Source organism: Molothrus ater, chromosome 10 (genome assembly GCF_012460135.2).
Source record: "Molothrus ater isolate BHLD 08-10-18 breed brown headed cowbird chromosome 10, BPBGC_Mater_1.1, whole genome shotgun sequence".
NCBI classification, from domain to species: Eukaryota; Metazoa; Chordata; class Aves; order Passeriformes; family Icteridae; genus Molothrus; species Molothrus ater.
The window spans coordinates 21,768,458-21,794,791 of NC_050487.2; the positions used below are offsets into that span (position 1 = coordinate 21,768,458).

General features: G+C 44.6%; 2 protein-coding genes and 1 non-coding gene across 4 annotated transcripts; 1 reads left to right on the forward strand and 2 right to left on the reverse strand.

The window, feature by feature from the left end:
- Positions 1-1,613: 1,613 nt before the first annotated feature.
- Positions 1,614-14,145, forward strand: LRRC34 (leucine rich repeat containing 34). Of its 2 annotated transcripts, none has more exons than XM_036388813.2 (12): positions 1,614-1,699; positions 2,039-2,160; positions 3,029-3,150; positions 3,304-3,368; positions 4,113-4,196; positions 5,191-5,319; positions 6,523-6,618; positions 7,232-7,386; positions 7,472-7,627; positions 8,690-8,816; positions 9,061-9,346; positions 13,212-14,145. In XM_036388813.2, exons 1-11 carry the CDS (start codon positions 1,691-1,693, stop codon positions 9,262-9,264), a joined length of 1,269 nt encoding a protein of 422 aa, XP_036244706.1. In that variant the 5' UTR covers positions 1,614-1,690; the 3' UTR covers positions 9,265-9,346; positions 13,212-14,145. The 2 variants fall into 2 exon arrangements, with proteins under 2 accessions (XP_036244706.1, XP_054371885.1); XM_054515910.1 differs by having other exon boundaries at positions 1,617-1,699; positions 2,042-2,160.
- On the reverse strand, positions 11,792-23,989 carry MYNN (myoneurin). Its single transcript, XM_036388812.1, has 8 exons — positions 23,949-23,989; positions 23,085-23,380; positions 20,608-21,413; positions 18,863-19,022; positions 17,618-17,796; positions 17,194-17,277; positions 16,682-16,768; positions 11,792-15,526 (listed from the first exon to the last, which is right to left on the reverse strand). Exons 2-8 carry the CDS (start codon positions 23,348-23,350, stop codon positions 15,258-15,260), a joined length of 1,851 nt encoding a protein of 616 aa, XP_036244705.1. The 5' UTR covers positions 23,351-23,380; positions 23,949-23,989; the 3' UTR covers positions 11,792-15,257.
- A 215-nt stretch (positions 23,990-24,204) lies between these two features.
- On the reverse strand, positions 24,205-24,277 carry TRNAV-AAC (transfer RNA valine (anticodon AAC)). Its single transcript has one exon. It is a non-coding gene; the product is annotated as a tRNA-Val (tRNA).
- Between the last annotated feature and the right edge of the window lie 2,057 nt (positions 24,278-26,334).

A 26,334-nucleotide genomic window follows, 5' to 3' on the forward strand; every position in this document is an offset into this window, starting at 1 on the left:
ATGTAACCTTCAAGAAGAAAACTGCATCAGTGAAAAAAAAAATCTTTGGGAAAAAAGCATTGCATTACATAAAAAGGAAAGTGTATTCTGAGGCCCAAAATAAGGATGTCCATGAATACTCTTACACTTACCTTAGCCCAAGAGTGCATAATTGTTCATTATCAAATGAACAGCAAATGTTCATGGAGTTAAAGACATGAACAATATCACATCCATTTTTAAATTGCCCTTTGCTCACTTTGTGACATATGGATTCTGTGCAAATGCAGCTCCTATTTACCCAGCGTACACAGAAAAAAATGATGCAAAAACTGCAGCAGTCCCTCCAGTCAGGATTCCATCTTTATGATTCAACACAAAGGTCAGTGTTTCCATGTTCTTGCTTTTTTCTGCCTGAATTCTGAGATGCCAGCAATAATGAGGAACCCAGGCTTGGGCATGTACCAGTGCAATGTCCCTTCCCACTGTGGTAGGGAAAAGTGACACTTGGTTGTAATGGAGAACTTGGATTGTGCAAAAGGAGGTATCGATAAAATATAAAGTGAAACAAAGGAACAAATACATTTTTTATAGTGCACATTCCTTTAGGAATAGCATCCAAGCGTTTTTCAGTCAGATCTAGCATCCTGACACTGATTAACCTGGTGGAGGATGCAGGTGCAGTTTGTAACGTGGTGTTCCTCACATAAACACGGGAAAGGGAGGCCCAGCAGCAGAGCTGGTTGTGGGATCTCCCCCAGGCTGTCCAGACAGTCTGAGCGCCCTGTGTCAGGGAGATTCTTCAAACCTGGGGGAAGTTTGTGCAGGAGATTACGAGACAGACCCAGCACAGACAGCTCCTGGCAGTGCTGCAGTGCAGAATAATGGAACCCACCCCCTCCTGCCCAGGAGGGCAGCGGTGAAATCACCAGAGGGATTTATTTGCTGGAAAGGGCCAGCACAAGAATCTTTGAAGGAGCAGCTGATCCGTGTAACCATGGACAGCTTTACAAAGGTTTCTCGGAGACCAACTCCGTGCTCAGGGTCTGAGCAGCACCGGGGGCTCAGCCCCGCACAGGGGAGGGACCCGGGGGGCTCCGGGACACCCTCCCTGGGAGAGAGCAAGGGAGACCCTCCCTGGGAACACGCTGGGGACACCCTCGCTGGGAACGAGCAAGAGAGACCCTCCCTGGGACCGAGCAAGGGAGACCCTCCCTGGGAGCGGGCTGGGAACACCCTCGCTGGGAACGAGCAAGAGAGACCCTCCCTGGGAACACGCTGGGGACACCCTCGCTGGGAACGGGCAAGGGACACCCTCGCTGGGAGCGGGCTGGGGACACCGTCCCTGGGAGCGGGCTGGGGACACCCTCGCTGGGAGCGGGCTGGGGACACCGTCCCTGGGAGCGGGCTGGGGACACCCTCGCTGGGAGCGGGCAAGGGAGACCCTCCCTGGGAGCGGGCTGGGGACACCCTCGCTGGGAACGGGCTGGGGACACCGTCCCTGGGAACGGGCAAGGGAGACCCTCCCTGGGAACGGGCTGGGGACACCGTCCCTGGGAACGGGCTGGGGACACCGTCCCTGGGAACGGGCTCCAGGACACCCTCGCTGGCAACGGGCTCCGTTACCGAGCTCAGCTCGGAGCAGCCCGGTTACCGAACTCACGGCGGGCCGGTCAGCGCAGACTGAGCTGGGGACACGGGAGAGGTGGGCATGGCTCAGGTAAGGCCTGCGGGGCTCAGCTGCCACAGGGATTGCTTCTCTGTTAGCTCAGATATTTTTATCTCTGAGTTTATTACAGAGTACGCTGAGCTGGAAGAAGAATAATCAATTTAAACTCTGAAGTGAATGGCCCGCCTCGGTATAATTAGCACGGTGCTCTAACCAACTACAGCACATCGAAAACACACCCACGGTTTTCCTCATGCTTTTCCTGTATCTGTTACTCCAAAGCACAAGCTGTAACCCTTTCCAGACCGAGCCCACTTGTATTGCTATGCAGATCCCTCCTGGTTGCCAGGCTGCCAAAATGATACAATAACACTTGGTTTTGTTTTCCAGCAGGTCATGTCGGTTGTTGCAGATCTTCACCTGCATTACGTGCAGGCCTGTCAAAATTTGAGCCAGCCTGAAAACCCCTTCATTGCTCGTGTGCTTCAAGAAGCTGATAAAAAGGATGAAATGTAAGAAAATAACAAATGGGGTGTTTCAGATGGTTCTGAAAGCCTTAAATGGGGTAGCGGGATGAGGAATTGAAATATGACAAAGTTCATGCAGTTTCAGGCTTAAACACAAATCAAAATTAACATTTACTGCTGAAGTTCTGGTTTGACTCATCTTGACACCATCTTGGCAGAAGTTTGTAGCTATATATCCTTTCTGGGCAGCTTTACAAGCAGTGAAATCAAAAAAAGTGAAAAATGTACAGGACGGTGCCTTTCTGTCCCCTAAAGAAGCCAAATCCAGTGTTTAGTCAGCCTAACTCCCTTCTTTGTGTCTCACTCCTGTTTAAAAAGCCTCAGCTGCATCCAGTTACCTTCCAGCTGGTCATGCTTCCCTGAGTTGTCTCTGAATCCTGCCAAGTTATTAACCACCTAAATTCTCTCTCTTAAAGGGTCTGGGTACTGCTTCTTCTCATGGATGGTGCTGGGATTAAAGTTAATTGTCCTTTTTGAGGAAAAAACTGAGAAAATGAAATGGTTTGTGTCAAGTTTTGATTCTGAGGGCAGGATAAAGTAAATAAAGGAAAGAGGGCAATTAAAAAGAAGATGATGAGGTAACCTCTGAGATAATCTTTATTTCCATCTGCCTTCCCCTCATCGTGGTTATTCCTGTTTTCAGTGCTGAGCAGTGCCTTCAGAAAGGGCAGTGCTGAGGTGCTGCCTGGACCACATCACCTGTGGTGGTGTCACCAAAGCAGAGGCAGCAGATAACCCTGTGCAAGAGCTCCAGGGAGGGCAGGCAGGGGCACACCTCTGATCTGGAGAGAGAATTCATTTCTCTCTATCATTTTACTTCTCCCCATGTGCTTACATTTTTATGTTGTTGCAGAAGTACAAAAGGAATCACATTAAAATTAGCTGGAAATAATCACCTGGTGCCTGTGCCGAGAGTTACAGATGATGATCTTGCAGTTCTTGTCTCTGTCTTGGGCCAAGCTCCCTTAGTCACAGGTAAGGCTTTTCCCTGTGTGTTTGACATTGCTGTGCTAGTACAAGAAAACATCATCAGTCTTGATTTCAGCCTTAGTTCATCTTTTTTTTTTTTTGTTCAGAAATCAATGTAGATACGCATCTGTCACGTTCCTTATTCTTCATCTTTTTCAGGTTTGGATCTTGCCTATAATTTATTGACTGATGTTGGAGCAAAGACCATGGCAGTATTCCTCCAGGTGCCAAGAGATGTTTATCTTTCAGCAACTTGTAATTTATTTGTCCATAGTAATATTTATATTGGGGACAAGAATGAGCTGGTTCGGCAAAATTCCAATAACTTTGACTATCACTAGAACCTCAGATTGTATTCTCTGTGGAGATTTTTAATTTCTGGTAGAAGGCCTTTGGATATTTGGCTTTGGATATTTGGCTGTGGATATTTTCCTGAGAAAAGAATGATGGAATAAACTATGGGGCTTTTAGGCTCACAGTTCAATTCAACAAAGGGGGTAATGGTTGTGTCACGTGTGCCAGGGCCTTTGCTTCAGCTATTTTATAATCTCTGTTAGCTTTTTTATGGACCTAAACATAGGGAATTTTAATGCAGCCTTTTTCTCATTGTAAGCACTGGGATACAGGTGGAAAATAGTGAGTTGTCACCCGGTGCCTGTGTTCCTAGAATTTGAGGGGCACTGTTAGGTTCACAAAATGCCTGAATTTGTGCATCTGAGCTTGGCCACCTGCTTCATGCACAGGGTTCCTGAGTGGCTCCTCAGGCCCATGAGGGCTCTCCCCATGACAGAGTTTATGCCTTGCCCTCATCACCTGACATAATTTGGATTCTTTAACTACTTCTCCAACTCACGAACTGCCTGAAATGCTGCAAAGGGCAGAGTTTTGTATGTGTATCTCCTTTTTGGAAAATACAGCTGTGTTTTGGGAAAAACCTCTTATTGCTTCCTGCTTTGTTTGCTCCCAAGGAAAACTCCACTCTGCAGTATCTGAACCTGATGTTCAATGACATTGGCACAAGTGGGGCAGAGCTGATAGCAGGAGCACTCCATGTGAGTATTTGCCTGGGAGATTTAGGCAATGGCATCTCCTTTAATCTTTTTGCTTTTGATGACCAGTACTGGCTGTGCTGCCAACATCAGAGCTGGCTGAAAGAGCCTCTGTCTTTGCTCCATTCAGCATGTTGCTGTGTCACAGGGATTGCCTGGTTTCCCAAGGCACACTACAGAAATCAGATTTCACACAAGAGAAAGTTGCACTGTGCTGCCATTAACAATTCATTATCTAGAAAAAGACATAATTGTCTATAAAAAGCACAACTATTGTAGCTGGGTTTTTCTGTGTGAAAAATGCTATGCTACAGGATATATAATGCCATCATTTTTTCTTTTTTTTCCTCCAAAAATTAAATTAAATTTGCCTGTACTTTGACATCAATATTTGTCTTGATTCAAGATGTCTGAGACATGTTTTCAAAACTTTGCCTTACAGCAGCACCGCAAACTCAAGTTTGTTATTTTTAATGTGGTTTCCCAAGGAAATGAGGCTTGTTTGTAAGATTTGTTGTGTTTGTGAAAGGAGACTCACATGAGCTCTTTCTTCCTCCTTCACAGTCTTTGAACCCTGAACTGATTTCAACTAAATTTGACAGGCTTCCAAAACACTAAGGCTGTGCAGTAGATGTACAATGCTGGGCTCATACAAGGCTTACCAGATTTAAATTAGTATTAAGGCAATTTGCATTTCAGATGCCAATTTAGGAAGAAATATTTGCCTGGATTATTTTCATGAGTGTGATGAAATTCATGAACTTGGGAGAAACAGAAGTTTTCAAATAGAGGGGTTTTGCTTGCAGACTCTCATATTTGGTGCCCCTGAGGGGAGCCTGAGCCAAGAGCTGAGCCAGTGTTATCACTTGGACACAATTCTTCCAGAAGGTTGTTTTGTCTCTGTGTGATAACCAGCAAAATTCACATTAAAAAACAGGACAGTGTTGTTTTCCAGGCCATCTTAAAGGAATATATGCATTTTTAAAATTTTGTCTAGAGCAATCAAAGTCTTGTGCACCTGAGAATGACTGGAAACAGAATAGGAAACCAAGGTGGGATGTTTTTTGCTTCAATGCTAAAAATCAACTCAACCTTAAAGAAGTTGGATCTTGGAGACTGTGATGTGGTGAGTAACCCAGTAAAATTATCAGCAATAAGACATAAGTCCTTCAAGGGTATTACAAGGGTCCTGCAGTGCTTAATTAGGGGGAAATGCCATCTGTTGTCATTGATTTTGTGACAGCCAGAGGTAACAGAATATATAATATTGCACTGTGTGCTGGGAAAGGCACATTGCATAAAGCACCTGTGAAGTCAGAACTGGGGATATTTTAGAGCCACTGTGTCTCTCTAGGAACTCAAGTGCTTGGCTTGCACATTTTCTGAGGTTTTTTTCTGCTGTTCCTTTCTGTTGAGCTAAGTCCTATACAATTCATTTTGAAGAATGGACTTCTCATTCCCTGGAGAATCTTTTCCTTCTAAAGTGAGCAGTGCTGCAACCCCTGAAAGTCACTCATCCCATAGCTCTGCTGCTCCTCTCAGAGCTTGCCCATAAAGGACATAAGGACAGCAGTGCTGAATTGAATAGAAAAGCACCCAGTTTACTCTTGGACAGTGTGGTTCCTCCTGGTGCTGGGCACTGAGACTTCCTATACCGTGCACAGGGAGACTCACAAGGTTGTGGCTTCCTTTTAAAAGCCTACATTTGTCTCCTGGAAATTCAGAATTTGCTTCTGAGCCAGAAGGGGGAATAACCCTCAGAAAGTGTGAAGGTGTTATGAATACATGAACAAGGGAAGTGTAGGCAGTGTAGGATTTATTCAAAAGCTTGGTAGGGAATTGATAGAGTTAGTTTAAAATGAGATGGCTTTGGGTACAGCCCAGCCTACTTGAAAAGTAGCATAAATATAAAATAGATGGAAAATTAAAAGGATAGTAAAAAAATATCTGAATTTGCCCGATTCATATTAAATATGAATTTACATGGTGGATAAATATTAGGGTAACACACATTGCTTCATAAATCAGGGAAATCAAAATATAGGATCAATTGAGTGGACAAGGATTTTTCAGATCCATTATTCTTGCCTTTTATTCTCTGAGTTGCTGAGTCATTTGTGCTGCTTAGTCTAATTTCACTCTGCTATTCCATAGGCAGTTGGCATTGGTATTATCAGAAAATCTGTTATGTGTCTGTAAGCAGTTGCCTGCAGTAGTCCCATCTCTCTACCTCCAGAGTAGATGAAGGCAGAAATAATAGTAATAGCAATTTGGTAGCTTGATCTATACACTGAACATGTTTCTCTAAAGAATTTATTTTCATTTCTAGGGCCTGCGGTGTCTGATAGCGACAGCCATAGCCCTGACTCAGAACAAATCACTCAAAGCCATAAACCTCAATCGTCCTTTGCTATCCAGCCAACAGGTGTGTGAGTGACTGTGGAGTCAGCTCAGAGAGAGGGGCATAAGTCAACTCAGTCCTGATGTATTTATGGACATTTTTTTCTGAACTAAACAGGACAACTTTGAACAAACTTCCTTTGTCTTAGAGTGGCAGGACATATTTTTTCCCATAGAAGTCCTGTTTCTTTTGCATACAATTAACAGAACCTTTAAGGTTGGAAAAGATCTCCAAGATCAAGTAAAAACTGTGACCAATTAATTCTTGTATGAAATAATTAGCATCATTACAAAATACTTTCAAATGTTAGGAAAGATTGACTCAGTTTTTTAAGAGCAATAGCAGGGAGGGAAACTGATTAGACATAATTAAATGTTGATGCTTCACTGATATTTGCAGGGATGTGGACAGTACTGTAAAACTGCAAATATCTCTATAGTATTTTTCTTTTTTTGTTTTTAATTTTTAGCTTTAACATGTTGTTTTGTGGTTATTTTTATACAATATACAGAATAGAAGGATCAACACTACTTATGACCAGATCTTGCAGTTAGTTGCATAACTCCCTTTTACTGAGGCACAACTGTAGTATCTTACCCTAAAGTCCAGATTAATAAAATTGGGTGTATGTTTCTAGGAAGAGACCACAGTTCATATAGCTCGGATGCTGAGGAGTAATTCTTCTCTTGTGGAACTACATTTGGGCAAACATGAAATGAAAAACTTTGGTGTAGAGCGACTGTGTGATGCCCTGTATGAAAACTCCACCCTGAGATACCTTGACCTTAGCTGGTGAGAGTGATTAAATGTGGCACATTAGAAACTCATTTTCTTAGCAATTTGAAAAAAAAAAATTAAAACGTGCATCTTCTTTCAGTAATAACATAATCTGTGATGGTGCTAAATTTTTGGGAGAGCTACTAAGAAAGAACCAAACCCTGGAGATCCTGGATCTTGATGCAAACAGAATAGAGGATGTTGGAGCCATTTACCTGAGTGAGGCCTTGGCCATGCGGAACAGGACTCTGAAGGCGTAAGTACTGACACAGCTCCCCCAGAGACTGCAGGTAAGAAACCTGCACTTTGCACTGCCTGAAATGCATCACAGCTCTGTGTCTTCATGTTGATCAAAACAGGAAAGTCAGGAAGTCCCAAATGTTTTAGACAATTTTTCCTTCTTGGGGAAAAAAAGCCCGTGAGAGATTGGGTGGGATTTCTTTACTTAAGCATTGTGTCTGCTGCCGTTTGAGCTGCTCCAAGACCTGTGAGACACCCTGGGGTGCTGGAGGTGAGCCCCACGTGTGCTCAGAGCTCTCACAGCTTTCACAGTCACTCTGAGAGGGTGAGGCGATTGATCTGCTCATTCTTTCTGCGTCTTTGAAGCACAGGTCCCGGTGGTGCGCAAACAAAAACAAGAGCTGCAGGCCTTCAGAATTTTGAGATAATCAGATTCCACGCTGGGATAAGGCACTATATTTGTTGGTTCTGATCTTCCAACACTTAAGAAAATCCTCTGTTTAAGTTCGCTTCCGGGTGAACCTAGAAGAGCTGTAATCTCTCCATCAGGGTGTCTTTTGCAGCCGTGTTAAACCCCCGCCGGCAGGACATGAAAGCTGATCAAAGGTGTTACCTGAAGCCATTAGTTTTAAGTAGCAGACTGAGGAGGTGGCGGCTGCGAGGTGCCTCTGAAAGCCTCGCAGGTTCACTAATATAAAAATAACTGCCACTGCACAAAGATCAAAGCTTAGCCTGGATAAATGCCAAGGCTTGGGCTTCAAAGCAGACTAGAGATGAGACCTGGCCACCATGCAGCAAAGTCACTGACACTGAAGATCTCAGTAGTGAACAACCTGGCTGCAAGAGTCAGGAAAGTGCTTTGAGAAATAGAACAAGTCCAGAGGCCAGCTGCCTTTGGCAACCTGAAAAGGATATTAGAGTAGGACTGGCTTTGATACAAATAAATTATTATATTATAAATAAAAAGTTCTCTCTATATATTATATATAACAATAAGACTAATTCATTGTTAAATTCTTATTTTTTAACCCAGAGATGGGAATTCTATGGTTTGGCACACATTTTCTCTGTTTTCTAGGTTGTCCATTGTAAACAACAATATAACTGGCAAAGGACTTGTAGCTCTTGCACAGGCAATGCATTCCAACATGACACTTTCCCATATTTACATCTGGGGGAACAAACTTGACAGAAGCACCTGTGCAGTAAGTGTTTGGCTCTGAACTCATCTGAAAAGGCTGGGCTTCAATTGTTCTAATTTGTCTTTCTATTGTTGGGATGACTCCAGCAATTAGTGAACGAGACACTTGATTTATCTGGGCTTTTTAATGTGGTTATGATATGGTGGTGCTGGGATGAGCCTCTGGGAGGACGAAGTGCCATGTGAGAGCCTTCACCGCAGCCCAAAGGGAGCCCCGCTTGTTAAATCCCCGGTTTCCTCCATTCCAGGCATTCTCGGAGCTGCTCGCGGTGGAGCGCCTGCAGCCGGACTGCACGGACGTGGCTCCCTACAAGGTGGACGGGGAGATTCTCCTGGCAGAGCTGTCCCACGGGCTGGCCAAGCACCGCTACTGGAGCCCGCGCTGCGCTGCCGTGGCCCCCGGCGCCGCCAACGCCAGCCTGGAAATCGTCCCTGTCTCGGAGTATTTGTGAGCGATCCTGCACCCCGGGCACCCCTGGAACCCTCCCGGAGCCCTCCTGGAGCCTGAGCTTTCCCTACCTGGTTTCTAGTAAAGTAGGTTATATCAGTATCACACTTGCTGCATGTTGTTTCTTTTGAGTTTGAGTCTAGGAGGAATCTACACCTGCTTGAAATGGCAACAGAGAGAAAGTATCAAAGAAATGACCTCAAATTTGTTACTAAGTCATGCTCCTTCTATTAAAAGTCTGTAACTATGAAAAGGTTTGTACCCAGGCAGAGCAGACTGACAAAAGCAACACCCAGGACTGCTGCTGGGCAGCAGATCAGGTATCCTGCAGAGTCAGATTCCTGCTGAAGCTGAGAGCTTTGGGTAAATCCACTTGTTAGCACTGTTCTCCATGAACTCTTTCCTTTTCCTTAGCAATTGCATCCTTTTGATCTTCCAGTAGTGACATTTTTGAAATCCAGGTAAGTGAACTTAAGCACTAAGCCACGGCCATGCTAGAACTTTGAGCTGGGGAACCCACTTTGCTGGGATATACATAGAAACTTGATTAAATTGTAGCACGTACTTGTTTATTACACTACACATAGAAACCACCACCAAATCTGATGTCATCATTTCTTCTCATCTCATGAAAACTGCCTAAAAACATTTGTATCATTATAGCCCTGTGACAATTCCTACACGAGTAAGACAACACATGCATGTAATGGTAAACATTGTGTAATGGCTTGGACAGACTTTGTGTAAGTTTGGGAACCACTCTGCTGGTTTCCTTTTTCCATTCACTCTGCTCATTCCTGTAGAAGTGATTTAATTTATGTTCCTAAACAGAAAAAGTCACCAAACAGGGCAGCAGAGGTTTGCTCCAAGCCTTTCATGAATGCAATTCTCTGCCCCCCTAAATGTGCCTGTTAAATATTAGCATAAAGTACCAGAATGATCTGTGAGTGTATGTACAAGAGCAAAGCACAAGGAGAAAAATGTAAGAAAGTAATTTCAGTACAAATAACTGGGAAGCAGCAGTGTAAGTGCTGCTGTTCTGACTCTGCATTATCACTGTGGTAATGTAGGAAGACATTTGGACACCTCTTCCCCAGCTGAAATGACCAGGGCAATTCTGAGAGCTGGTGCAGTTGGAGGTTTGTTGTTGTTTGGTCGGTTTGTTGTTTTTTTTTTTCCATTGCCCCCACCCCAAACACAAATTACTCAGGCTCTTGCTCCAAGAGCCTGTGGTATCCTCAGGGATAAGCCCAGAGCAGGAATGTTTGTTCTGCACACCTGCACAGGGCCCTCCCAGCCTGCAGTCACTGTGTTGAGCACAAAGTCCATACATCACCCTGTGAACACCCAGCTCTAGAGAGGAGCTTGTATTTTAACTCTTGTTCAGCAGGAAGGATGCAGCAACAAGAACTAAAGTTGGGCATACACCAAACATGGTGGCTTGAGAAGAATCTCTGCTATGAGCAGATTTTTCCTAAATTCATAAAATAATTCCAAATTCCTAAATTTTGAAATAATTAGATAAGCCTGTGTTGGTACCTTTCTGTGTGCTGTTGCTCTGGATCATTGCAGGTGCCACTCTGACAGTGTCAGTACTGACACACTAGTGACAGAATTTCTTGCTAAAAACACCACTACAAGACTCAGACAGGTATTTTTTTCTATGTATCTTTCCTTCCCTTGTCAGGTATATGAAGTTCAGTCTAATTTCACTACTCAAATTAAGTCTTAATTTACTTGCATGAATGACATCTGTTAATCTGAGGTGGTAACAGGTACCCAACTCTACCAACAGCAGTATTTTGGTTTTAGTGATGTGATAAGATGGCAAAAATATCACAGTCAAAATATATCAGGTAAAATGGCATCTAAAAGTGCTGGTATATGTGTTTGAAGTATTTGCACTCTATCTGAACCCTTGTTTAACAGCAGCTTGTTCAGCACATAAAGCCCTCTTCATTACTGACAATATCCATAAAAACAGCTCATGTGTTACAGTTTTGATATTCCTTTGTAAGAAAGGGCTGCAGAGTTATTCCTACCAAGTTCTGTATAAACAGCTTCCTGCAAACTAAAACAATTATTTGTGCAAAACCCTGTATTGCTTAAAGAAGCCTGTGCCAGAGACTTTTATTTCTTCCTTCCTCTGACCCTGAAATTCTTAGAAGATGTATCTTGTGTTCTTTGGAATGAGAGAATTTGCATAGGCTAGATTCTTTTTGCCACATTCTTCTGAGTTATTCAAAGGCTAAAGCAAGCATAATCCTGCTCTGAAAACCAATTTTTCAGCTTTTAGACCTCGCTGTACCTTGCTGAAAGGCAGCATTTTCCCTCCAGTTTCAGAGGGGAGGCAAATGAAGGCAAGTGACTGATCCAGCAGGGCAGGGGTGCAGCAGAGGTCCCCCAAATTCTAATGTGGGCTCCAGGGGCCCCCCATGGTCCTCGTGCCAGGGTGGGGACAAGGGTTGTGTCTGACTGGTTCCCTCCTGCTTTTGTTGCTACCCTTTGCATTATAAACAGGAGACACAAGGTGAGGGAAAATTATAAAACAAGTTTATTAAAGTCTAACATAAAACACTTCAGGCTAAATATGTACAACTCCCTCCCTTCCCAGGGGATTATAAAATTGAGAGTTGAGGTATATACAAATAACAGAGGAAAAATTGTATATACATGGCAGATACTTTAAAAATAATTTAACCAAAAAAAAAATCAGTTATTAGTCCTTATCTGAACTTAGTTCTGCAAGGCTTATTGAGCCTCTCTGGGATCACAGCCCTGAAATCCTTCATGTGGGACTTGTCTGTACTTGAAAATTGTTTTGTAGCACATGATTTCAGAATGTGTGTCATTTGTGCCCACTTGGAGGCACTAATTTAGAAGTAAATGTGATACAAGGAGCTATTCTCACCTAAGTACTTCCAAACAGTCAATTTAGAGACTTAGAGATGCAGATAAGCTATTCAGGCAAAACTTGCACCAACTTCAGTGCAAAATTGACTGAAACAGCAGTGTGGCAAAACATGTCATATTCTTTCTATTACTCTTCATTGAATTATTGAAGTTCCTTCTTTTCTTTTGCAAGGATACATGCCTAAAAAGATTCCATGCTCTCCCATATGAATCCCTTACAGAAATTGCCAATACTGTTATAAGCCTTGTACTTCAAAATGAACCCAGAACCCTTAAGCCTAGGACTTACATGTGCAGCTGATTTCCATGCATCTATTGGCAAAAGGTACAGGTGTAGGTTCAGACCTACAGCCTGAACACACCTACAAATATATATATATATATATATTTATATATATTTATTTATTTAAAATCTATATTCTAGTAAATGAATACAGTTGGTAGAGATCATACCTCAGCAGCTGAGATATCTTCATGAAAGATGAGGATAAAAATCAAGATTTTCAGATGGGGACTCAAGAGTGCAGGGTCACTAAATTATTGCTCCAAGACAAAACTACAAGCCTGTGTATTCTATTAAGAAAGGTTAAAATTGTTGTCTTGTAAAAAATAATGAATATCTTCTTGTCTATAAAGAAAACTAAATGACTAATAAAGCAACTGTTACTGTTATAAGTATCTAAACAAATCCTGTATAAATCTAAGCACTGTATTTTTTAAAAAAGTCTGAAATCTAAGAATACAGTAATAAGCTATAATTTTAGAAATATAAAACCAGTCTAAACAAACACTGTTATGGAATGCATTTTCTATGTAGGAATGTAGTTATTGTTTAGGTTTCTCTCCAGAGCTATTCTCTCTCTTGGTCATTTATCCTGGATGTTTATCCTGAGCTGCTTTTCCTCAGGTATCAGCAGCATATCATTAGTTTGTCTTCCAAAGCTGTTTAAATATGCAAGTTATCAGTTGTACAGCTTTTTCTTTCTCAGTATTCATACTAAACCTATGTCTATCCCAAGATTTCTGCTCTACTTTCAGAGAGAGACAGCAAGGAGGAAGCTTAGTACAAGCTACACACAGTCAAGATCCCAATTTTGTGGTTCTTCAGTCTTAAAAGGCTGAGGAATCCCTCAGGGGCTACACCAACAACAGAAGTGAAAGAGACAAGAGGGAAGACAAAGGGAAATGCCAAAAATAAAATACCAGAGAACTTTATCCTTTGTCTTTTGCCAGCATTATGAACATCAGCTGTTCATAAGTGCTGTGGGACAGACAAGCAGGGGAATTAAAGGCCCTGCAATAACTATCTCCAGTGGGGACAGTGGGAGTGACTCCTCCATTAGGGATGTTCCTGTCGAACATGGCTGTACTCCTGCTGGCCATGGTAGGCTTCATCAGCAAATCTACCATATATTAAAGCATAAAATGTGACCAAGCAGCAGGTTATAGACATGCCCCATACAAAAATGATCAACACAAAGCAGCAAAAGGTCTATTACTTTACAAATACAAACATGGAGGAAGAGAAAAAAATTACAGTCACACTCAGGAGTCAAGGGACAATTTTCAGACTCTTTAAATGAGATCCTTCAAGAAATTTTTCACAAGTCTGTTTAATTAAGGTGCAAATTAATTATTACTCCACGTAGAATGGAATCAGTTAAGAGGTATCTTCTACGCTCTTCTATTTATCAGCGTCTGGACAAAGGCATCGGTGGAAATAAATGCTAGCACCAAGTAAATAACCAACAAAGGACAGCTTTAAATGCATTGTTGGTACAGTATCACGACTGTTTCATTACTGTCTGATGATTACATAAATAATGCTTACAACTGTTAATGGCACAAACTGGCAAAATGGAGTAGAAAAGTACTTCTATTGTCACCTAGTCTTTTATGACCCTACCAAGACATTAAAATGTTGCTTTTTAAATATGTCTGTTGCTAGTAATAAAGCCTGTCTTTACCTGGGCCTTGCTAGGTATCAGTTTTGTGCAGTTACTGTGGGCAAGTGACATGAGAGGTAAAACAACACAAAAGATTTTAATGAAAACAAATCGGTCAAACTCTAACAAAATCTTTCCTGGAAGAATATCAATCTGCTCTGTTGTATTATTCTTCAATGCCTCCTCATTTAGTGTTCACTTATTATTTTCACAGTGAAGGGTGGGATTTATCTCCTCTTTTGTACCTCTTGTCTAGCACAAGAAGCAGCACTACAGCAAAAAAAAAAAAAAAAAAGGATCATCAGCCTCTGATTCATGCCTCACTAATTAACTCACTGCATCTTTTCGCCTCATCTACTACATGCATGTCCCAGTTCTCCTTTTGTTGCTATTTGTGCCAAACCCACAGTGTTTTAAGGATGTGAAAAATAAATCTGGGACAAGATACAACAATATTGGATTCACTTCAAACAAAGAAACAAAGGCAATTTGTTGTAAAGAAGACCCAGAAGTATCCATGCCATTAGGACCCTCCCACTTGCCACACTTCAGACAAAAATTAACCCTCCTTTACTTTTCTTGTCAGGAAAATACACCCAAACCTTTCCCTCTGGTCAGGCTCCACCTGAAGATGGCACTTCTGGCAGCCAGCAGCAAACCTATGCAAGCACCTCAGCAGAGCACTGCCCTGCCTTCACCATGGACCACTCCAGCACCTTGCAGTGCAGGCTTACTAATACATCCAAATTATGATTTCTCCCTACACCTCTGGGTTACTCTCCCTAAACTATCAACTATGGCTTAAAATATCTGTTCTCAAATGACACTGTGACACATCAAATCAGCAGGAACATGGGAAGAGAACTCCAAAGTACATTAACATATGTAACAGAGAATTCTTAAGGCAGGTGTGTTGCCGGAATCATCTCCTGGAAATCAGTGTTAATCACAAATAGAAATCTGATTGTAGATTAGCACAGTCCAGCACTGCACAATGGAAATGCCTTACAGGTGTCTTTACACACAGGAAAACAAAGAACATGTCCAATTCAGAGAGCATGACTGGTTGTTTGTGTTCATCTTACCAAACATTTCCAAGTTCACTACCAAACTACCTGGATGGCTCTGCACTGCTCTGTCAGTACAACTGCTGCAGGAAAATGAACTGAGGTTCTGAATATCCTGTCACAGCAGATCTCAGTAATGTTTCTGATGAAGGGGACTGGCTCCCTGTCACGGGGAGCAGCATCTGATGGTCTTCAGTCCCAATGGGGAGAGGAAGTGCTAAAGACATCTCAGAGGGTTTCACATCTATGGACTCTGATAAAGGACTTTTCTGGCTCTGAATGGATTCTTGTTCGTTGAAAGAATTGTCAAGTGCAGTAGAATCAGGAGAAGTTTCAGGTCCTGTGGAAACAACAACAAAAAAAAAAACCCAGAAAGAAATGTTCAAAAGCTTGTGCAGAGATGCTGTGAATTCCCTTTCCAATGACTGTCAGAGCCAACACCTGGTGTGTCACAGGCTGCCTGGGCAGCTGGGATATTGGTGCTTCCATGTGCTGCAAAGCCAGGCCAGCTGTAAGTACAGTGTAAACATTGGCAATCACATCTGCTGCTGCTTGTAGTGTTACAGCTGGAAGGATGATGCATTCCAACCTGATCTCTACTTGGCATGATACAGAAGATAACAAACCCTAAACATCACAGTGAACAAAATATCTTTGGAGAAAATGTAATCATGGAAGTTTCCTGGAGATGTTCCTTCCACCCCAGAAAGTCTCCGAACCAGAGCCACATCCAAGCATTCTCCTTTAACTGAAACAGCAGTGTACAAAGTATCATTTGTCTGTAAGCTTCTTTGGAAGACAACATTTCTTAACTCCATGCCAGCTGGATGCATTACAGATTTTATCCAGTCACTTAAAAAATTACCTTCTACTCCTAATTGAAACCCTTTTAGTGGGTTCCTTGCTGCCTTTCTGCTGGAATGCAGCCAGCCACTGCTCCTGGATGGCTCTGTGACTAAGCCACATCAGATATCTGACCCTTCCTCTACCAAAGCATGCTCCAAAGCTGGTATTCCAGGGCTGAGGCACTCCTGGCTGCCTGCTGTCTCTCCACAAGAGCTGGCCTGCCCTGGCAGCTCTCCCAGATCACCCCTCCAGCTCTGCCAGGCCCTCTCCACACTCAGTGCTGCCCTGCCCTCAGCACTGGCTTCCTGCTGCACTGGGGCTTTCCTAAATTCCACACTGTCTCTGCACAGGGATCATTTTCTCACCCTCTCCCTCCCGGTCCAGATGTACACAGACACCATTTATTCCCTGTTCCATATGACACAGGCAAGGCATTTATGGTCAATACACAAGGATGGACAGAGAACAAGGAGTATGGAGCCAGTGCTGAACAAGGCTGGATATAGATGCTTTTGGCCCTAAAAACAATTACTATCCAAAATTCCTTTGTTTTCTAACTTTAGACTTGGATGAGCAAAAATATTTATTCAGCATGGAAGGAAAAAGAGCTGATGTGGTTTCTTAACCTTTCTTTGCACAAGGAACTCACCTGTGTGAACTTTTGTTTTGTGCTTCTTAAGATTTTTTATATCTGTGTAGGAATTTCCACACATTTCACAGATAAATGGTCTTTCACCTGAAAAAAATTGATTTGGCAGTGAGAACAATCTTGATGTTGAAAAAAAAAAACCAGTTAGAGACATAGGATAACAGGTTTCAATGTTCTACTTTGAAATACAACTTTGTAACTTTTAATTTGTTTGTGTCTCTATTAAAATAAAATTATTTCCAAAATAATAGTTTAAAAAAAAGCAAGAGGACACAAACATTTTAAGTAAAGCCTCAACCATACATCAACACCTACGCTGTGGCACAGATACTACTCTGAAGGCAATTAAAAAAGTTAATGAATATTTTCTTTACATTATGTTAACCCAGAGATACATAAATTAAGAAACTGTTCTACTTTCAAGTACAGACCAATACAGTGTATTTTAAAGGAAAAAGTGTAAAAGCGGATTATAATTTATGGTGCAGGAAGCAGCTTGTCTGAAAACTGACCTGTATGGGACCGAAAATGTTTATTGAGCTCTCCAGAGGAAATAAAACTCTTTTCACAAATGCCACAGATATATGGCTTCTCTCCTAAAGGAAACACAAGCACATTGTTATTTCAATACTGTCATGGTTTGACCCCCTGTGTTCTCAGAGGTGTATCCATGTCCTCAGTGGCCACACCAGGTGACAATATTCAAATCTGAGCACTGATTGGTTTGACCACAACCTCCCAAAAAACTCACTTCCTTATCAAACTTGAACAAATACATAAACCAGAACACACGTCAAGAACAAAACGAAACGAAACAGAGATAATGTCCAATGGGACAAAAACTGGAATCAGAGGAAAAACAACATGAGGAAGGAGCTGGGTGACAATGCCAAGGTGGATTTCTGGCTCGTGCCCCTCTCCAGGAGCCCTTGGTACCTGTGTGTTTGCGGGAGTGGGTGATGAGCGAGCTGGACACGGCGAAGGCTTTGCCGCAGCTGTCACACACGTAGGGCTTCTCCCCGGTGTGCCGCCGCACGTGGTACGTCAGCGTGCTGGCCTGGGCAAAGCGCTGCCCGCAGCGGTCACACACGTACGGCTTCTCCCCGCTGTGCTTCCTGCAACGACACGGAACGTGGCTGGGAGTAAAAATGTGGCAGTGGAAGTGGTGGGTGCTGCTGCCCATCTCTTGTCCCCAGCAAGCCTCTCCTGTCAAAAGGCTGAGTGAACATTCAGGCAATGCAGTCAAATCTCCACTCAACACTCACCGCAGCTTGCTCAGCCATAGAGGCAAGAAAGGCTCTTTTGCAAGGGTTTATTCCAGCAGGGTAACAGGACAAAGGACAAACCCAGGGAAAGAGGAAAACCCCATGGAGCAGGCAGTTTATAAAGGGGAAGGGGTGGGCAGAGGGGCCTGGACTCCAGGGGTAGCAGGGAGCCACCAGGGGTACCAAGCATTGACAGGGGAAGGAGAAACCCGAGGAAATTGCGACACCAAGTCCATGGGGAGACTGTTTTTCCCTTTGGGAGGGATGACTCCATGGTGAGGAGTTAATGTTTCCAGGGTTGAGGGCTTGGGGATTGACCAAGGGGAGAGAGTTCATGGGATGCTACACATGAGCAGCACCCAGCCTGAGGGACGGCTGCAGGGAGGGCTCTGTCCCCTGCTCCTCCTGCCACTGCTCTGGGGTACGGCAAACAGGTGACAAGTGAGCTTGGTGTGAGCGCGCCAGGTCCTGGGAGCAGAACTCACGGCACATCCGTGGCTCCCACAGCAGCTGAACTGAACCAAGGCCCTGCTCAGGTGACAGGAACTCAGCATGCTCTGCACTTTAGGGTACTGAAATGTAAGATGATGATTCCTAACATGGGAATATCATTCCTGCTCCTGCCAAAACTGCCAAAAGGCCCACACAGACAGCAGTGAGAACTTCCCTCACTTCCCACCACAGAACTCTCTCCTCTCTGGGGCTACAAGTGGTTTAAAAGAAGGATGCCAGACTCAGGCTGTACATTCATCCAGCATAAATCTCCTCCTTAATGAGCAACTACATCCATACAATTATTCTGTTAGGCATTGTAAGAGAAGTCCCATGAGAAAAGAAGCAGAAATCACACTGGAGTAAATGTTTCTGTTTAAATAAACCCAAGGATAAGCACTTGCAGGATCTCACTTGTGCCTACCTGGCGTGGATCTTCAGGTTGCTCGAGGTTGCAAACTGCAGGTTGCAGACATCACATTTGTAAGGCTTCTCCTCTCCATGGTGCATCCGGCTGTGGAACACCAGCTGGCACTTCTGGGCAAAGCCTTTGTCACACAGTTCACACTTGTATGGCTTCTCCCCTGGTGAAAAACAACACCCTCGTGCTCTCTGTATTTACATAAGAAAGCTTTGCAATCCATGACCTGACCAAAGCTCAGGTGTCTGTTCTAATACTTCTTACAAACAACATCTTGGAAAATCCTGTAATCAGTCCACTGAAGTGGAACGTGCTAGAACACAGAGGATAACAGGACTATTTTTTAACACGTTATGTTTGGGGGGGGGGAAAAAAGTAGTAATGTTTTTAATAGTGACAGCTTCTCCACATTATTTTAAGAATGCTGCCACTTCAGTTTCAGAGTCTTTGCTGGTTCTGTCTGTTTAACATTCTGAATATTTAAAATTAACAAATCATCTGCTTTTTCTTGCTTGTCCAACAGCAACAGGTCTTCAACATACAGTCTAGTGCTCCCTAATTTCTCATTAGTGTCTGGTGCAGAATGGTACTATTTATGGACTATTTATGTCCTCTTAGAGGTGAATTGTCTCCTGTAAGGGCTTGTGCAACTCTACAGTCCTGGAAAGTATAAAAATGCCTTTCTCTGCCACTCTGTGCAGTGCCCAATCAAATCTCATGAGTAAATAGGGTACATAATAACTTCAAAAGTAAAAGTGTAAGACATCTAGCATGCCATTGAGCAACCAACACCATGGAATTCTCTCCCCACTCTTGCAAAAGTTCCCAGGACAATACCCTCAGAGGTACAAAGTACAGCCAGCACTCCTACCAGCACTGTCCCTGAATCCTGCAATCAAGCTCCCCCTCGTGTGTGAATCTTTGCTTAGACCCTGTCTGACAGAATTTGAAACTCTCTCCCTAGGTCACAGGAAGAGCAGGATGTTCTCCTGCAGCTGTTCCTCAACATTTTCACAGCTTCCTGGAAAAACTGTGACCTCTGCTCAGAGCTTTCCAACATACAGAACATATGGAAAGACAAGCACAGGACTTCTCCCCTGCATCTTCCCAATTAATTGTTCATCACCTTTTTAAGTCAGACATACTGGATTAAAATATTTAAGTGCTCCTAAGTGATTTCTCTTGGATGCTTGATATGACATAAGCTCCTGGTAATGTCACTGAATGCAGAGAATATAACACCATCACACATTTCAGCTGCACATCTATGAAATAAAATCCCAAATGTTGTAGCAATTCAGCCAACCTCCTACCTTTCTGAAGACCCTATGGGACAAGTTATAAGACCGAATTTTTTCCCCACTCTTGTTCACAAACATATATTAAGTTTTCAAGTTTAAAAAAAAGCAACAGAAAATCTTGTATCAAGTACAGCTCACTTTTCACGCTCTACTGACAGTGGTTTTTGGGCATTCCACCACTCTACAGAGCTAAAGGGCAGCCAGCTCTCCTAAGTCTTTCCAGAAATCAAAATGTTCAGACTAATGAAGTCCTCTCCAGCTATTGAAACTATGATTTAGTACTGAAAAATGCTGAAACATTTCATGTTATTTGGGTCTACCCCTGCATGCACAGCGACAGCAGACAAGATTTCAAGAGGAAGAAGTCAGAATCTTTCTAGTCCTGCATTCCCAGGCTGTGTGTGATCCCAGGCCTCCACAGCCCACGAGACACGGCCAGTGGCTTACCTGTGTGAGTTCTTACATGTGTTTTCAACTGATTGCACTGGGTGAAGGCCTTCCCACAGAGCTGGCACACGTAGGGCTTCACCCCCTTGTGTATCCTCATGTGCCGCCGGAGGCTGCTGGCTTCGGAGAACACCTTCCCACATGTGTTGCACACCGGCTTGGCTTTGGAGAACTTCTGCTCCAGCTCCTCCCCTGAGCTCTCCAGCTGGTAAGTGCTCTTGTCACTGGCTATGTTGGACATGCAGTGCTCCTTCAGGGCACAGCTCTGCTGAGGCTTCCCCCGTTTCTGTTTGGCTGCCATGCTCTGGGCCAGGATGTCCTGTGCCGCCAGCGTTTCGCTCTCCACCACCGCTGCCAGCTGCAGCTCTGAGTTATCACTGCCCTGGGCAGCCTGCTCTGTTATGTGGGTGGCCAGCTTATTTGCATCTAAAAACATCTCAAAGGATGTGTTCTCAGCCACCTCGTTCTGATAGTGTAGGGATTTATTCTCCGTGCTTTTGGGGGGGCTGAAATTCTTCTTTCGCTTTTTGGCTTGAGGAGATTTCTTTTCTAAAGCTGCTTTCTTTGCCTGGGGTGGAACCAGCTCCGTAGCAGCAGCATCTTCCTTCTCCTCCCGATTGTTGTAATCTCGGAGAGTCAGGAGGCAGGTCTGCTGGTTCATTTCAACATTCCCAGTGATACTGGATGTCTCTGTGGAAGAGGGATTAGCAATAAAAGCAAAGTCTTCCATCTTGATCTTGCATTTAGTGACCACTTCTTCTACTTTGAGATAGTCGGCAGCCTGGTGAATCTCTTTAACATTCCAGCTGCAAGGAAACAAGACTAGGGTGAAACATTCTGGACAAAGTAAACATTTGTTCTGCACCAAGTGGATCACAAACAGACACAGAGCTGCAGAAGAGTTATACTGTCAGAAAACGTAACTTTGAGAACACATAGCAACATTTAATTTAATTTCTCGGTGCTGTGGTGTCACAAGGCTCTAAACTGTCAGTTATTCCTGAACTGCAGGTCTGTGTCTAGTGGGGTCTGCAGACCCTCAAACTGGGCATTTTATTTTAGTTACAAGCCTCTTGTAGAATTTTAAGTTAAAAGTCAACTTGTAAGGTGGTGAGGCCAAACATGGGCTTGTTGGTCCAAACAGCTCAGAATTAACAGAACAAAGGGACAAAACACTGGAAAATAAAATACATAAAACATCATTTCATAAATCTTCTGGCCAAGGTCTCAGGTAATTCACTGGCAGTGCATTCACCTCAGCAGTTCCATGGTAGGTATTAATCTTGTTTTATAAAACGATTTGCAAACAGCCTTAATTCTGTATCAGCTGCACACAGAAACCAGTAATACAAGGAAATCCTCATTTAAACCACTACACTCTGTTTTTCAGTTCCTGCCACACATGCCTTGATGGTTTAGGAAAAAATGATCTGGAAAAGGTGGCAACATGTACCATGAGTGCATTTATGGATTTACAGCCCTCTAAAGAGAGATTTGTGGTAAACAACCTCATTCTAACAATAAACAACTTGCCACAATTACTCCCCATATGAGTACAACTGTTTCAGTATCTTGTACTATGTGAGTGCAAGATGGACAGATGGACATCAAGAACCCTGCACAGTTCTGCTCACATGTAACTGGCAAAGCACCAATCACTAACTTCAGCTCTGCTGCTGTTAATGCCTGTATTAAAATTAAAACACCAATTAAAAACTAAAAAATTAAAACACTAATTAAAAACACCACCCTGCATCTGTGTACTTAAATTACTGAGTGTGAGTTTCCACACTTCAGAAATGAAAAGTTTTTAAGCCTACATTTGACACCAGACATTGAGAAAGAAGTAAAAAATCCTGGACTGGTTACTTCTACACAGCCACACCTCCCTCATGAGAGACATCTCTTTTGCTGAGAAAAAGGCACTCCAAAGAAAAATCATCCTCACTGTATGTGAAGCAACACAACAGGCACAAAGTCAATGCAGTAATGAGGGCAAACACTTTTTCTGTGACTCCTTTTGGGCAATGTAATATAAAATTTTAAGTAACAGATCATGCAAATTTTAACAAATGTGACTCTTAAAACCTTGCCTATCCTTATCCATCCCTCAGACTTAGGTCTCTACCACATTCACAGTTCCTGTGTGTTTTTGGAAAAAAAGGACTACTGTAATTCACCCCCACACAACACTTGTCCTTCCCTCTCCTGGTTATCATGCAGGATGTTTAATCTCCCCCAAAGCAGACAGAAACAGCAGGAGACTGAAACTGTCAGTTAGTGAAATATCAGACAACATACCTTTATTTTGGCACTCACATATCATAGGGTATTTTAAAGCATACAAACAGGTGAACTTCAAGTTGTTAATATTCATCACATCCACTGCTATTTCTTTCTCCAGACCTCATTACAAAAAATCCAGTTTTGCCTTACCACAAAGTTCATTTCCCTATTCCCCTTAAAGAGCATGTTACCTGTCAAGGTTTAGGTTTCCCGTGTAAATAAATTCCAGGAGCTTTTGGAATCCATCAGCTTTCACTTGAGTCTGATCCAAGACAACGTTGTTGTCAGATGCGTCTCTGTAAAAGGCCCCAAAATACTCGCTGAAGGAGGCAAGCACATTCCTGTGTGCTTTGAACTGGAATTCCCCGATGACCACGGTGCAGTCGCAGAGGAATCCGGCCTCTCGCTGCTTGTTCAGCCTCTCCAGCAGGTGCTCACAGTGATGGGAATACTGCATCTTGACAACGCGCTGCAGACACTTCCTGATCTGCGAAAGCAAAAGGAAAAAAGAAATCAATTTATATGCAAGATTTCACCATTTACCCCTTAACAGAGTCAGTGTCCGGACCTGCCCGCGCTCACTCAGGACAGCCCGGCAGCAGCAGGGGCAGCGCGATGGTGGCTGCTGCTCGAGCCGGGGCGCCGCGGTTCCAGCGGGGAACGCGGGCAGAGCCCGTGTGCTCCCGGCCCCCCCGGGATTAGCTCGGCTAAGCCCGGTTCTTGTCACACCGTGTCACACCCGGGCCCCGAGGAGCGGCCCGCGGCTCGGACCGGCCAGCGCTCAGTGCGCGGGGCGGTCGCTCCTGGGCAGCGGCACCGGGGCTGTGGAGCGCTCCCCGCTCGGTGCCGGCGCGGCCCCAGGCCCGGAGTTTGGCCACCTCGGCAGCGGACGGGGAGCGGTCCCCGCACCCTCGCGGCGCCCCCGGCCCGGCCCCGCCGCCGGACGGGACGGAGCGCGCAGCGTCCGCAGCGCCCTCCCCGGCTCGGCCGGCCCGGCCCCGCTGCCCCCGCGCCCCCCGGCCCGGCCCGGCCCGAGCGCCGCGGCCCCCGCGCACCTGCGGAGCGGAGAGAGGGCTGAGCGCTGCGCTCAGGCCGCCATGTCCCGCTGACGCCGCCGCCGCTTCCGGGACGCGAGTTCCGGCCTCCGCGCCGGGGGCGGCCGGCGAAATTGCGGAATAAAACGGGTTTAACATTCCTGCTAGGCCGCGCCGCGGCTTTAAATAAAACAACTCTGGCGCGGAGATTGAGAAGGCGAGAGCAGTGCGCACTGCGGCCCGGCAGGAAGAGGAAAAAAAGAGCCACCTCGGCTGGTGTTTCCGCCCGGTTTCGAACCGGGGACCTTTCGCGTGTTAGGCGAACGTGATAACCACTACACTACGGAAACGCCGCTGGAAACCTGTTCTCCAGTTACGAGTGTAATGCTATCCCATCCGCCCGTCCCTGCTTTCCCCCCACTGTCTGTCCCGCTGTCCCCTCCTGTCTGTCCCTGCTGTCCCAGCTGTCCCCTCCCCTCCTGCCCCGCACCGTGCCCGGAGCCCCGCACCCCACGGGCCCCACCACACGCCCCCGGGACCCGCAGCCTCCCCCTGGCCCCTGCCCCGGCCCCAGCGCCGGCAGGGCACCCCCTGTGCGGGGCTCTCCAAGTGTGCCAGGTGCTCTCCACGCACATCAGGAGTGACAGCACCGGTGGGAACCAGACATTTCAAGGAAAAGGGAATGTTTGGCACTGCTGGCAGGGCAGGGCAGTGATGAACCAGCGGACTGGAGAGCCGGGAGCTGGGCATGGAGTGTGTGACATCTGGCAGCATCTGCTCTGCAGGCCTCTCGCCACAGCTGGATCTGGAGAATGGGGAAGTGACTAATCCTTCTGGATTTTCTAGTGCACCAGGAACTGAAATAACAGCAGAAGCTACAGAAGGGAATGTAGTTTTGCCACTTTTTGCAGAGGTTAATATAAGCCAAACTCCAAGTGGTGGAAAGATGCATCCTATAACCTTCTCTGAGGAGCTGAAGTTGCCTGGATTGTGAACAGGTCAAATGCATTCCCAGAATTTCTTTCAAAACAAAACACATAATTGAAGTGTACACATTCCCAATGTCATTTACCTGGGACATCCCCAATATTCCTTGACCAAAGATGTTGGTGAGAGGCCAGAGATGCTGGTGTTGCCATGGAGACCAGGCTGGAAAAGTGCTTGTCCAATACCACTGCATTTTCTTTGATTCCTGTACTTATCCAGAAAAGCGTGGGATTGTCGTGTCCTGGGGAAATGGGAGGCTGTGGGGCAGAAATGGCAGAGCTCTCCCCTGAGCAGGCTGCTGTGCCAGCTCTGTGTGTCAGCCCAGCTGTGCCCCCACTCTGTCTCCAGTCTCAGCACAGGCTGTGTGACAGACTCAAACCACAGTGTCACCCACAGTGACAATCAGTGACACCAATCCCTGAAGGCTACTGCTTTGCTCCTGGTATTTTCCAGTTTTTGGACAGCTGTGAGCTCTCAGATTGTGTAACATGGATTGTGAAAGTGGCACTTCACGAGTCACAGGAGTTCAGGAGCTGCTTGTACAAGGCAGTAAAAAAAAATTATGTGTGCCTCAGGCTTAAGAAGGGATGACTAAGAATCCCAGCAATGTGGAAAAAACTTTCCACCTTCCATGACATTATGGCTCAGAATCAAAGGTTTAATTGTCCTGAAAGCCTCTTCCACCCTCCTGATTTTGGCACAGAGTTGCCAGGGATTAGCAAGTTCTGCTCCAAATCTATCATGAATGAATCATCATCATGTTGGCTTAAGGACTTCCACTCCAGTCCTGTCTTGTATTTTCTGGCAGGCCTCTCCCCTGGAATTTAGCTGAATACATGGTCCCAGGTGTTGAGGTGAAAGTAAGAGTTTCTCCTAGGAAGATTTCAATTTGGATTTCAGAAGGCTGCTTGTGCTGAGCCTAACACAGTGCACAGAAAATGTTTCTAAAATAGGTGTATTTTTAGAACAGATTTTCCTTAACACTTCCTGAAAAAGAATCCAAGATTACAGCTACCTGGGAGCAAGCAGGGAGAAGCCTGTGTCTGTAGCAAATCAGTAAAAATCATAGCATCTAGCACAATTTATTCCTTCTTGGTCAGTGAACACATCTTTCTGAATAGATATAAAATACATTTTTAAAGAGGCTCTTTACCAGACCAATCTTGCACAGCATATGTACAAGATCTCTACACTATTATTTCACACTCCTTTGCACTTGCAAAACTCCTTGCTTTTCCATGGAAATCGCAGGGTGAAAAAGCAAACACACAAAAGCCTCTCTGAGGAACAGGAGGCAGCAGAGGGGTCCGAAGTGAATGCTCCAGGGAGCACCGCAGGGAGCATCCGCCCTGCACAAAGAGAGGTCAGGCAGAGATGAATAAAGATGAATAAAAACCATCATCCAACACAGCATGGGACG